The sequence below is a fragment of the Vidua chalybeata genome, chromosome 9 (assembly GCF_026979565.1).
Source record: "Vidua chalybeata isolate OUT-0048 chromosome 9, bVidCha1 merged haplotype, whole genome shotgun sequence".
NCBI classification, from domain to species: Eukaryota; Metazoa; Chordata; class Aves; order Passeriformes; family Viduidae; genus Vidua; species Vidua chalybeata.
The window spans coordinates 16179523-16192426 of record NC_071538.1 but is presented as its reverse complement, the minus strand read 5'-3'; the positions used below and the strand labels follow the sequence as shown (position 1 = coordinate 16192426).

The following is a 12904-nucleotide window of genomic DNA, read 5'->3' as shown; positions in this document are numbered from 1 at the left end:
TAACATAACTTTGTTAGCTAATAATGGTTCCAAAATAAATCCTACCTGCAGAAATCCGGTGGCACCATGCCATAAACATTTATCTTGTCACAGAGCTCTAATGCGATAGTCATTGTGAACCAGCCCGTGCTAAGCCAAGTGTTGGATATCTTCCTGAAAGCAAAAACATAATTAAGTTTCTAAGCTGGCAAATAATTCTTGAGATTTATTTATTTATTTATCCATTGATTATGAAGCAATTTCTCGGCATTTTCTTCATTCTTGTAAAAGGCTTTGAAAACTGGGCAACCAAGACTACTCTGTTCGTCCATCTTTTAATGATTTTTCTGGTGCCTCCTGTCACTGGAGTAATCTGGGCAGAAACTTTCTCACTGTATTTAATTTTAGGCACAGCAACATTAATATTTAGCTGACCTTTTGACCTGGTTTCTAGAAGCTCCCAGCCCCTCACTGTGACTGCTGGTAGGAAACTGTTTAGTCAGTTACATCTATGAGTGTGCCGCAGCCAGCCTGGGAAATCTTCATCCTAGGAAGCACCCCAGGTGCCATCCCTGCCCGAGGGGAGCCTGACAGTGGGAATGACAGCTGGCAGGGAGCCCTTAAGGCAGCACCTCTCCTGCCTTCACTGCAGGCTGGGACGTGGCTTTAAAAGCTCAACTGATCCCAGTATTAATTAGGCAAGGTAGGAGATACCACCCTGTAACTCCTCACAGATGTAAGGGATTTACAAGTTGTGTTTAAATTTTGCTGTATCACAGGTTCTTATCTGCAAAGGTTCACTCAGAGGTCTCCTTTCAAATGCTATTAAAGAGTAAGACAGAATTGTCCCTAATGGCTCCTCACCCAGCTAGGAAAGTCCCACAGGAAGAAGTTCAAGCCCAAAGAGTCCTCAGATCCCTGCTGACAGCCTGTCACAGAGACAGGCTCTTCCTTCATCTCCTACTAAAGCTGAGGCACCAGGGGAGCAAGTGCAGGCTCTGGGAAGGCCTGGGCACTCTACCTGAATGTATTAATGTAGGAGCTATGTTAATCCCATTCCTCCACACCTGTATCTGCCAGACACCTGTGAAACTTTGTCACAGCCCCCCCAAAAAGCACAGCAGAAAACAGGAGGTTCTCTTCAGAGAAGTCACCAGGGAATCCCAGGTCCCGGCCCAGATTCCAAGGCCATCTTTTACAGTTTACCCAGTGATAGCGGGATGTGGAACAGTCCTGGAAGCAGGGACCTGAGGCCACAAAAGCCACTGCAAGCAAGTGCCAGCAATCACTAACATCTAATTCAGCTGACAGGAGCCACCAGGCAGCTTCCCAAGCTAATGCTAAACAAGCTGGTTCCAAGTAGGTCACCTACAGGGCAGTAGGAGGAGATGTTTTGAGCACTGTCAGATTGAGGAATGCCTTGTACCAAGGTTTCCCATTTCCTCAGGGAATCAGACTACTACAAGGGAAAAAAAAAAGTGGTGGTATCTGTGCCAGCTGCTTAAAAGACACTTCTAAACTTAAGGGCATTCTTTGACTAAATATGCCTGGAGGATGCTGAGGAGCCTAGGTAATTTGTCCTGCCCTTAGTGGATCACCTGGTAATGTATAAACTCCCGAAATACACATTTTTACTGCTCCTGACACACAGACTTTCAAGCTAAGCTAGCATTTGGAGAATGACATGTTATAAGCATCTCATTATTTCCAATTATGGGGCCTTATTTATTTTCTGACTATGCACTGAAGCTTAGGGGTAGTGGTGCAGTTTGTCACAAGCTCATAGCTGGGTCATAAGCTCAGTGGAGGCCTTCAGGCACAGCAACAATAAAAACCAGTGAGAATTTTTGGCTCAAAATTATTAGGAAAGAGAATGGTAGGGAAAAGCCTAAAAATTTTGCTTCTCCGCCACCTGAGAGTTTCTGAGCTCTGAATCATTAGATAATTCAGGAGCATGTTCAGGCTATGAGTGCTTTGGAGCTTGCACAAGTCCACTGTTCAGGTGCCCAACACTTACATTCCAAAACCAAGGGAGCAATTGCAGCCAGGCATGACCAAAGCTTTGCACAGTCAGAACACCCAGCTCGGCTCTCTGCTGGGTTAGCTTTCTTTCTGCTTACACACACTTAGGCTGTCATTTAGTGTTTTCCAAAAACAGGAGAAAAACTGAATAGAACTAAACTGGCTTAGAAGCTGAATAATCAAATAAAGATTCAAAAATTCACTCAAGTACCACTCTGCCCTCTTTAAATACCATGTCTATAGGACAGCAACACAGAACAGGGTTAGAGTGTCTTGCATTTCATAAAAGATCTGAGCAAGAGTCCAACAAAAGAATACTGTTTTTATACCTAATCAGCAGTAATGAGAGAATATGAAGAACTGTCATGTGCTTATTAGGGGAAATTATCAGATATTCTTTTATATGATGAACTAACACACTGTGCTGATAATTCTGTAGTGCACACTAAATTACAATTAAAGGCCTTTCTGCTCCACCAGAATCTCATTTATAATCTCTTTGGAAATACTCTTCCTGCAGTTATTTCATTTATGCTGCTTTTATCTAATTACTATAATATTGGTTCTGAATTGTATTTTCTTAATGTACCCTTATTCAATTATAAAGTTATTTTCAAGTACGGTTACTTTATAATGCCAAATATATTGCTCTGCAGCCTTTGTCCTTCACCATGCTATTTAACTGGCAATGTTTTCTGAAGGTTTTTGTTAATTTCAAAATAATTTTTTTTCCAAAAAACACAATACATCCAATTACCTTTCTTCTCATCATTTTCAAGATGGAAATGAATAGTCTGATTCTTGCAACCTTGCAATCATGTTTCTCTCCCTCCTTTGTTTTTTGTAGGCACCAATGTCAAAAGCTCAGCGGAACCCCCCAGTGAACAGCAGCAGTCTGGGCTATACAATGTTCTGCTCCTGCCCCCACAGGTACCTGAAGTTTTTCCCTTACAAATTATTTCCTACCCATGTTTCTTTTCATTTTCCGTTTTTTTTCTGTGCAGCTTAGTCATTTATTTTCATCTCCTGTTTTAATCTTCTTAGCCCTTCAAGTATACTGTCTGTGCCCTCTAAAGGAGTGGTTCATTCAGAGCAGAGCCTGCAGTTTATTAAAATCAACAGGGCCTGTTCCTCAGGCTGACTTTTGCTGGCATCTGAGTGCCCTTGATTCACACTGGGAGTTCAGGGTGCCCATGACTGAGTTCACTATAAACTTGTTACAATGTCATTAATGGCTCAAATGCCTTGAGAATATTTCAGGACGTGAGCCTGGTGCCTGTGCAGAAAAATAAATGCTTTCATCACGCTCACTACAGGCCTCTGGCTCTGGATGGGTGATGCAGAACCAGAAAGAGCAGCTTGCCTGAAATTGCACAGCATGTGTCAAAAAAGAACAGGATCCTGGCAATGTCAGGGAAGGAAGGGGACCCTGGCTCCCCATGGCAGAACTGAAGCTCTGAGAGTGAAGCAGGAAGGGAAACTGTTCCTCAGAACTGGGGACAGCACGTGATCCTGTCCTGGATAACTAAAAGCATAGTCCAGGAAAGGAGGTGGCAGTGTGCATTCCTTGTGTCCAGGGCCTCCCCCTGGGGCTCGTGGTGGCCAGCTTACAGTGCAATTTGTTGACTTTCATGCCTTTGTGAATACTGAGCACACAGTAACCCTCTGCACATTTCTTGAAGGGCTCAAGTGCTTAATTCACCTTCTCACTTTGCTTTCTTCTGGAAAAGACAAACATATCACAACTGGCAGGGTATCTCCCCTTGTTATCCTTCCTTCTTGTTCTGACAGAGACCCAAATACACTAGGAGGATGAAGAGGAGAACCTTTAATGTTACAAAACTGACCAAGTTACTCTGTGCTCTGGTTTGTGCCTGAGTCAGCCATGAACTCAGATCCGCTATAACTGAACAGAGCTCTGCAAGCAAACCATGTGGGGCATAACAAAGGCAGCAAATGCCAAGCAAACATTGCCTTCAGCTAAGAGGATACGACAGTTTCCTCTAACATTGGTTCTGCCTTTGTCATGTAGCCCAGAAAATGAAATCTGTGCTCGAGTCCACAACAGGATTGTTCCCTGTTCAAGCTTTGGTGTGTATGTTTTGTATTTGTAAGGTAGCACATCTGACTGTGAGTTACTGCACAATAAACCTACGTCTTCATTTGTGTCTAAGTGGGGACGCTGTGCCATTTGTACAGCAGCATATTTAATAAGTAAAAACCCAGAACTTCATTAAAAATAAATGTCTTTCATGCTGGGAAGTCTTTCATTTGAATGCCCATTTTCAAACATTATATGTGGAAAATATTCAAGTACTGCAGTGGGTCACTTACTACAAATTTGATTTGAAGATCAACCTACAAGTCTCATAAACAGTCTCATAAAGATGTAACTATCATAATAACTTTCCATTTTTCAGTTGCAAATGTAAGATGAACTGTTCTGAAGCACCTAATGTATGACTAATGTTTATTTGTTTTACAAGAAGCTTTACAGCTGCAATGTTCCAAAAATGCTTAAATTCAATAAACAGCTATTATAATTCAGTGAATGGTGGCATTTCCTCTATAAGAAAACATAACCTATCCATTCTAATTTTTCAGAGTCAGTGAAAAAAACTTTAATGTATATTACCCCAAAGTGAGATTTAAACAGTTCCTGCCTCCTCGACTCTATAAACATTACATCCAGACTCTGGTATTCTAGACTGATGAGGCAGTACTCCATACAAATCATTCTGATGCGTATTTTTTACTTATGTTACCAGCGATGTTATTTGGCATGTCATGCCACATTACAACTCATGAGGCAGAGGATTTAATGGGTAGGATTGTCCCTCTGAGCAGATCTGAAATTGGTATATATATAAACTGCATTATTTTACTACTCTGTGACATCCCTTAGGTGCATCCATGTAAGTTCTCACCTGTCTTTTCCAGTCTCCCGTTTAAAAAGGTCATCAAATTGAAGCATCTTGTGGCGAGAAATCATATACACTTTTAACTGAGGCAGTATCTGGTTCATCAGCTGCAGGTTATTGTACACCAAGCCTTTGCCATCTCTCCTCATGTAGCTGCTCGGGCCCCAGAAGATGAACACAGCACCGTGGCTCATATTTAAGAGTTCGTTGCGATTTCGTAGAATCCTCTGAATGCTGGAGTGTGCAATGACTCGCAGGCTCGTTTTGTTCCCGACGTCTTTTCCGTAGCCGCGGGTGGGCGCGTCGTTCATGCGTATGACGCACTCGCTCTCATCAATTCTGTGCCCTTGCCTGCTCCCCAGGAGGTGCCCGGAGCTGGTGACCAGCGCACAGCTCGTGCAGTGCATCTTCAGTGGCTGCAAAGACACACACACTGCACAGTCAGCTGCAGACATCTCCCCTTTCTCTACACAGCTGTGTTTTACACGTTCATGGCATATTTCACAGCAAAAACCCCAGAGCAATGTGCAGAAATCTCTCCCAGCAGTCTGCCCAAATAGCTGGGGACCCATTACCTGTACATTTCTGGGGGGAAGATGGTGTAGATGTACAGCCCTTAGAGTTCCTTCTGTGAAGCTAAGCCCATTGTGTAAATCCTCCTTTCCACTGCTGCTTCATAAACAGAAATCACAACAGCTTCTCTTCCCAACTACTTGGGACTTGCTATAGCAGCTATAATTACAGTATTTTTTATTCTTCTGCTTTCTTTCTTTTCCCCAGGAAATAATAACTCCTAAGTCTTCATAAGTTCATGTGTGAATAGCTGTTCAACCCTGGGGTCAGGACATTTTGCTACGGGAAGAGATCGATACCCTGGCCCAATCCTTCCATGCTATTTGCAAGTTGTGCCACAACCACTGCGGTGCTCTCATACCTCCTTTATGGTTCAACAGACAGAGCTGGTCAGTAATATCTGTGTGTATTTTACATGACAGTGAGTTAGTGCACTGAACTTTTGCTACCTTGTCAGGTCATGTTTGAAAGTTACAAAGTAAAATGGAATGGGAGGTGCCTGTTCAATGAGTGCTGACCTAATGGAAGCAGAAGAGTAAAACAAGCTTCATGAAAATGCAAATGCATGATAAATCATGTTACTGAAATATGCCACCACCACAGGTATCAGTTATAGAGGGGTATGTCACTATCTAATGCTCAGCATGAGAACTAAAAGGAGCAAGGGTTAACAGTATTCCCAAAGTGCTACTTTCTAACAAGAATACAATAGACTGGCAGGTAAATAAAGACTGTTTGAGGGTGTGCCTTGGTAGCCCTCCAGGAAATAGTATCTTGCATTTGGTGTGTATCTTAGTGTCTTTGAAAAACAACAAACAATGACAACAAAGCGAACAACAATGCCTACCCACCCCCTGAAAAAAACCCAAACCAGCCCAACAAAAAAAACCCCATCAGATAAACCCCTGGCACAGAGACTGAAATGCAGTTGCTTGATCATTCTGATCTACACATATACAGGAATCCAATGACTACATCAGTCTGCAGTGAGGCACAGCTTAAAACTCTAAAGCTGAAAAGGATTCATGATGTAGGTTTGACACAATCTCAGGCCCCTGTTTGAAAATGCTTTGGCCCTGAGTACTTGATGGGAGTGTTTTACTGTAGTGACTTCGTTTAAATTTTGAAGGCATTAAGTGGTTAGAGTTACAGTCTGAGATTCTTTTTTCTGGTGAGACTAGTTCATGAATGCTTAATGCTTTTTAATTAAAGAAAAAAATAAGAAGAAGTATACAATCTGCACAGTGATTCAACCAGTAAGCCTTGTATCTCCATCTTCCCCAATAAACAAAGTCCCTTTCACATCTGTGGACTATAATCCAGAGCTAATGGTATGGGTGAAAATGTTCCTGCCTTTGTGAGCCAAGGTTCCTAATGCAGAATTTACACGCATTTTCCTTTAAGCTTTCATCTGCCACTTTGATGAATTACCTAGTGAAAGGCTCTAAGGTGAACTAGCTGCTCCACCACCATGCTTGGAAAAGCAAGACAAGGTGCTAATGAGGTTAAAGGAAATGTAGTCAGCACCAATGTTAACTCACACAGGTTTGAATATCCACATAGCAAGGCATTTTCACCTAAACAATCTCTGCTGGTTTCTGTCCTACTGAGCTACAGCTTCCTTGCTTCTTTTAAAAAAGCCTGCCACAGAATAAATCAATTGTTAGGAAACAAGGGCAGCCATCAGCAGAGCTGTGGGAACTTGGGGAGGGGTCTGAGGCTACCTAATGAACATTAGCACCCCCCAGAACATCTGTCCCAGATCTTATTTGAAACATGTTCCTTCTGGGAAAAAGTCTTTAGACTGAAACAGTCAGGTATTGCCTAGCCATTTCCTGAATGATGCATGGGGGCTGAGCCCTTGTAGCTGCTCTAGGCAAGTAATTTTCAGTTGCCTCACTCAGATTCTTTCAGCTGAAGTCTACAAAACTCGCACCTAAAAATTATCAGAGGAATTCAGAGGGAACAGCCACAACATTCTCACACCAGCTGTTTATAATGCTTTGACAACAGTGAAAGCAAGGGGGGGAAAAACGCCATTGGCTGTAATGTCATCTCACTGGGAGGCAGCAGCAGCACCAGAAATGTCATCTACTTAAGCAATAATAATGGAAGCACAAGGCAGTTCTTTGGGATTGATGACCAGCTGGAAAAAGTTGATGGCCTGAGAATAACCAGGGGCCATTAAGCCAGAAGAACATTAACTCCACAGAAAACGCTGTTGCAGTAATTATTACAGTGATATTTTGGGAAAAAAAGCAAAGTGAAAAGAAAGCAAACCCCATGACATATGAGTTATATTTCAGAAGCCTTGCTTCAAAAGGGATAGGGTGAGAGGTAGGCGAGTTTTATAGCATTTTGTTAATTACTTTGAAGTGTAACATATCATGCATGTAAAAGCTGCTGACATTGAATTGTACCCACTGTTAATAAGCAGCCACAGTTCACATGTACCTGAACTCGATGGACAGCACCTTTGTGACAGGGCAGAGCACATGGCTACTGCTACAACACAGGTCAGGCACTTGGACAGCACATGAGCCAAGTACTGTCCAAAGAAATTGCCCAAATCACCTCTCAGTTCCAGTCATGGAGAGAGAGAGAACAGAGGTTCCAGTACAACAAGTTCACAGTGTACAGCCCCAGAAGATGGCAAACCAGCTGGTGTTTTTCAAAGATAGATGGGCTATCCCAAGGGAATGAAGGCAGCAGGGGAACTCTGTCGTGGGATAAACCCCATAACAACACCTTTGTGCCCATGAGTAAGTGCAGCTTGGCACAGCTACAAGGCCAAACTGACTCTTGGCAACTCCCACTTCCAGAGATTAGCCCAGAAGTGCTGCTGCTCTATTTGGTTAATGCCTGATTTGGTTAATGAAACAAAAAACAATGCCACAGTTGTTTCTGTATTTTCCAATTTGAGGTAATTTGCTCTGTTATTGACTTTAAAATCTACATTGTCCAATGATCGAAAAATGTTATTTTCAGACACTTTAATGCTCAAGTGCTCAAGAAGAATAAATTTAAAAATGTTGTTCCTGAAACAAAATATGTTATTCTCAGATATATATTTTTTTGTGATGAAATCAAATAAATTTTTTTGCTTATAGATGTCTCTTGATTTTAAAGCCAAGATTTAGATAAGAAGACAGCTTTGTCCAGTAAAATCATGAACACTGTAAAACACACTTTTTCTTATACTGAGTACTTAATGACCTACTTTCAAGACCCCTGGGTTCAGATCACTCCATTATCAGTAGAGTAAAAATTTCTGTTCTATAAATAAAAGCCAGAGTATTTTATCTTGGCAATGATGATCTGGCCACAGCAACAACAACAAAACCCAATCAAGCCAAACAAGCAAACCCACCTCCCCCAAAAAACCCCATACCAAAACAAGAAGAAACAACCTGCAGTGAGAAGAGCTCACTATTGAGTTCAGCAGAAAAAGATCACCTGCCAGTTCATGAACACCAGCATTCTTCACAGACACATCTGGAAATATCACAGATGACTTCAAAGTGTATTGGGAGACAAGAGATAACATGAAAGGTTAAAGAATATCCAAATTCGTTTTGGATGGATGACCTTTAACTAAGCACTTGAGACAAAGTGCAAAATGTTTCTCTTGCACTGCAACACCTCTGTTGTTGGCCTGTGCTTGTCTCGTGCCAGAGCTGGGATGAGAGGCTGCAGAGCTGCTCCTCTCTGTAGTAACCAGCTACTGAACTGCATTACTGAACCAACAGCTTCTCTGCAACAGCTCCCAAACTGACTGCACAAGAAAAAGCAGCGATACAAATAAGACTGATGTACAGGAAAGCAAATCTGTTCCCATGTTCAAATGAATTAATTCAGTTGAATTCAGTATGTTAATGGTTTAAAAAGTACACGTAAACCCTGTAAGTCTTACTGGTTCAGGAGAAAGCAACCTTTTTCCACAGCAGCCTTGCTTTCTCTTTTTGTTACAAAGCAGGTGATTTCTTTGGAAGGAGTTTCATGTCTCCCCCATCTGGTGCCCATTGTGCCTGGCCTAAGCACAACAGCTTGTGACACTCACTGTATGTATGTTACCTCAATATTTGCTTTTTATGTTCCTTGCCTTGTGCACAGAACTTAATCAACATTTCCTACGTGATGCTAATGAACCCTGAGTTCACACCATGTTCAATGCAATTTATTACTTATGGCTTGTTCTTGATTGCTGCGTCATCAGCCACCAGCAAAACCACTAAATAATTAAGGCTTTGACAGTGATACAATATTTTGTCCTGGCAGCTTCATTTTTTTTTTTTTTTAACTTTCTTGTAGCTTTGAGCAGGTCTTAGGTTTCTCACAAGCTGCTGGCTTGGAACCACTGCTCTACCAGGCTGGCTGCTCCTTCCCAGTGCTCCTCTCCCAGAGGCTTGGAGGACAATCCCCCTGTCACAGCTATATCTCAACCTCTGCAGGAGCTCCAGCCATGCACAGCCCATTGCTGGCACATCACAAACAGCTGAATGCTTCAGCTCTGGTGAGCCCCTGTCATCCTGCACTGCCCCAAGTTTAAAGCTGCTCATGCCATTATGTCCATCCCTCATGACATGTAATGTTTCTATCAGTGTGCTTCCTTCTTCACTATTTTCCCTAAAAGACTGAAAACTGTAAGGCCAAATCTGCTTTTCTTTGAGAGATTCCCAACAACCTCCTTAAAGCAGAATAGAAACCCTGAGGCTTCACATTGCCAAGTAACTTGTGTTGCGTAAGCCAATGCAGCAAGCTGTGGGGCTCAAGCTGTCTCATTACTGAAGCACAGCTGTGCACTTCAGAAGTGATTTTCACAATGCAAGGACTCTGGGAGACATGATCCTATGAAAATAATGCAGGTTCCCTGATTATTTTTGGTGTAATATATTGATAGAACAGTACTTTCATAATACTATGAAAGGAATGAAAAGTTAAAGACCAACCAACCAACAAACAAACACCAAGACAAAACAAAAACAAATAAATAAAACCAAACCAAACAAACAAGCAAACAAAAAACCCAACAAAATAAACCCAACCACATACAAGCTGAAAGAGTTTACTATTTTTCAAGTCCCATCTATGAAATGATGGTATCAAGACAGTCTTCTCTGAACAATAGAAATCATTCAGATGCATATTGGAATATTGTAGGTAACACTTCTGTGTATAAAAAGCTGGAGCAAAAAACCCAAATTGAAACACCAAAAGCATGAGAAGAGTTTTCAAGTTGAATTTGCTGAGGTAAATGCCCTTTTAAAGTCTCTGTGAGTTTTGATTTTGTGGTGCCAAGTTTAGATCTAAAAGACTGTTTTGCTTTGACCATGACATTTTCACATGTGTATGCATACAGGGAGTAGCTTAATTTCTACACTCTGCATGCCAGCTCAGACTTTCCCCTCAAGTTTCAAAAAGTTTGATTCTTTAGGCCTTATGCTAGATAAAAGCACCTTATGCAGGTAAAGAGTGGTGTCAAAGAGGGGAAAAAAATTCTTTGAGCAAATAGATTTATAATTATCGTGGAAGTACACTTTTGGAACATTAGAGAATTTACCATGAAAACAAACTGCATTATCCACTGAACTAAAAGCACTGATTGCCTTCAAAACTATATCCCAGTGACTGATATCACACAAGTAAACAGAAAGGGTTAGGAGATACCACTTGCCCAACATTGTTAATCCTTATGCAAATCTGAATAACAAGCATTTGCAGTGAAACTTTGCAAATTCAAAAAAAAGGTCTGGCAAGTCTGCTCATAGAGATAAATGCATGTCTGTTTAAAAAGATAAAAGATAAAACAATTGAATTTCTTATTACATCTCTTTGTTTCTTGGGCTGTGGAGCTTGAATATGCAAATATTGTGGAAACAGTAGCATTGTCATTTCCCATTGATTCCTCTGAGATAGTTATATAACTGGACTCTGCCTTCAGGTACTGGATAAGACAGTGAAATAGCCAAACTCCAGCACATGCATACCTCACACTAGGGATCACAGCACCTTATGTTGTATTCTGCCAAGGAATCTTTTTTTTTTTTTTTTTTTTTTGGCCATGATACCCTACTGAGAGGCATCTGCAAAACCTGTAGGAAAATAAAATAATCCTATTTTGAAACGGTCCTTAGATCTAATTAAATTTCAGAACATGCAGCTAAATTATGAAGAGGGAAAAAACCCAACAAATGCACTCCACAAAGCTTTCACTGGAGCAATTTCCTTAGAAAAAGTCCCGTTAAGCACATTAGTCAATGAAGAGTCTTCTGCTTGTGTGAAGTGTTTTCCGGCACATTAACTCGTTTTCAGGGGACTGCCTGCTAGTCAAAGCTTCCATTAGATTAATTAAAATATGGCTTCTCTCACTGGAAAGAAAAGGCATGAGTTTGGTTACAGGACATTGACCACCTATAGAAACGGAGCCCTTTCTAGTTACATAAAATACATGAGCAGGAGCAGCAGCACAGAAGATGAACAACAGGGTAACTTTTGGTGTATGGGGCACATTTCTATTCTTATTTTAGAAGCATGATTACCAGGCACTGATGTTTTCCCCTAAGCCACCTGAAGTGAATATAAGGTGCAACCTTGCAAATTGTCAGCACATATAAAGCTAAGATTTAGAGAGTAGTTTCCATCCTGAAACCTATAAATGTGTCCCATGAGGAAGATTAGTATCAATCATAGGCTTATTGGAGAGGGAGATATGATACAATGATAACCTCAAGCTATCAACTAGAGTAATGGTCTCAGAAGAAAAAGCAATCAGAGAAAGAAAAGAATATCCTCAGTGAATGGCAGAACTGGAAAATCAGGCAAGAATGTATCATGTTGATGAACATGAACTGTTATACAAGAGAGAGTATCATATGAACAATACACAGGCTCTAAAGAAATTGTTATTGCCTAATGTTTATCTTAAAAGGAGTGCAAATAGGCATCCATATTACATCCAATTGTTTTACTTTTGTTCTGCAGTTAAAGTACTTGCACTATAATGAAATAGAGCCACAGGCATGGTGTCTTAACTATGCAAATTGTTATCACTGAAGTGTCAGAAAAACAGAAATTACAACGATCTTTGGGAAAAGTATTGGACAGTTTGGATTTTTGCTTCAGAATGTTTTCACATCACCTTCTCTGCTTTGCTTTGGTATGTTTCGGCAGTTCTTTCCAGTTTAAAGACTTCATGTGAGTATGCCCTCATATGCTCTCTCTGCAACTGTCATGGCTATGCAAGATATTTTTTGAGCTTCAAGCTTCACAGGGTCCCTTTTTTTACCTAACCCAGCTTTAAAACCAGGCATCACTGATCTTTAAAGTTTGTGCCGAATTTTTCAAATTCAAGCACTTTTTTTTTTCTGTGGCACTATCTGGCTGATCTCAACTCTTATTACGAGGCAATA

The 12904-nt window shown here is 41.1% G+C and overlaps 1 protein-coding gene across 2 annotated transcripts in view; it reads right to left on the bottom strand.

Moving 5' to 3' along the window:
- The window catches only part of ST6GALNAC5 (ST6 N-acetylgalactosaminide alpha-2,6-sialyltransferase 5), a 68603-nt gene that overhangs the window by 8902 nt on the left and 46797 nt on the right, over window positions 1-12904 (bottom strand). The window contains exons 3-4 of one of the 2 annotated variants that reach the window (XM_053950923.1): window positions 4929-5338; window positions 46-153 (exon numbers count right to left, since the gene is read on the bottom strand). In XM_053950923.1, coding sequence (XP_053806898.1) covers window positions 46-153; window positions 4929-5338 — 518 coding nt within the window. The remainder of the gene's footprint in view (window positions 1-45; window positions 154-4928; window positions 5339-12904) is intronic. The other variant, XM_053950924.1, reaches the window with a different exon arrangement.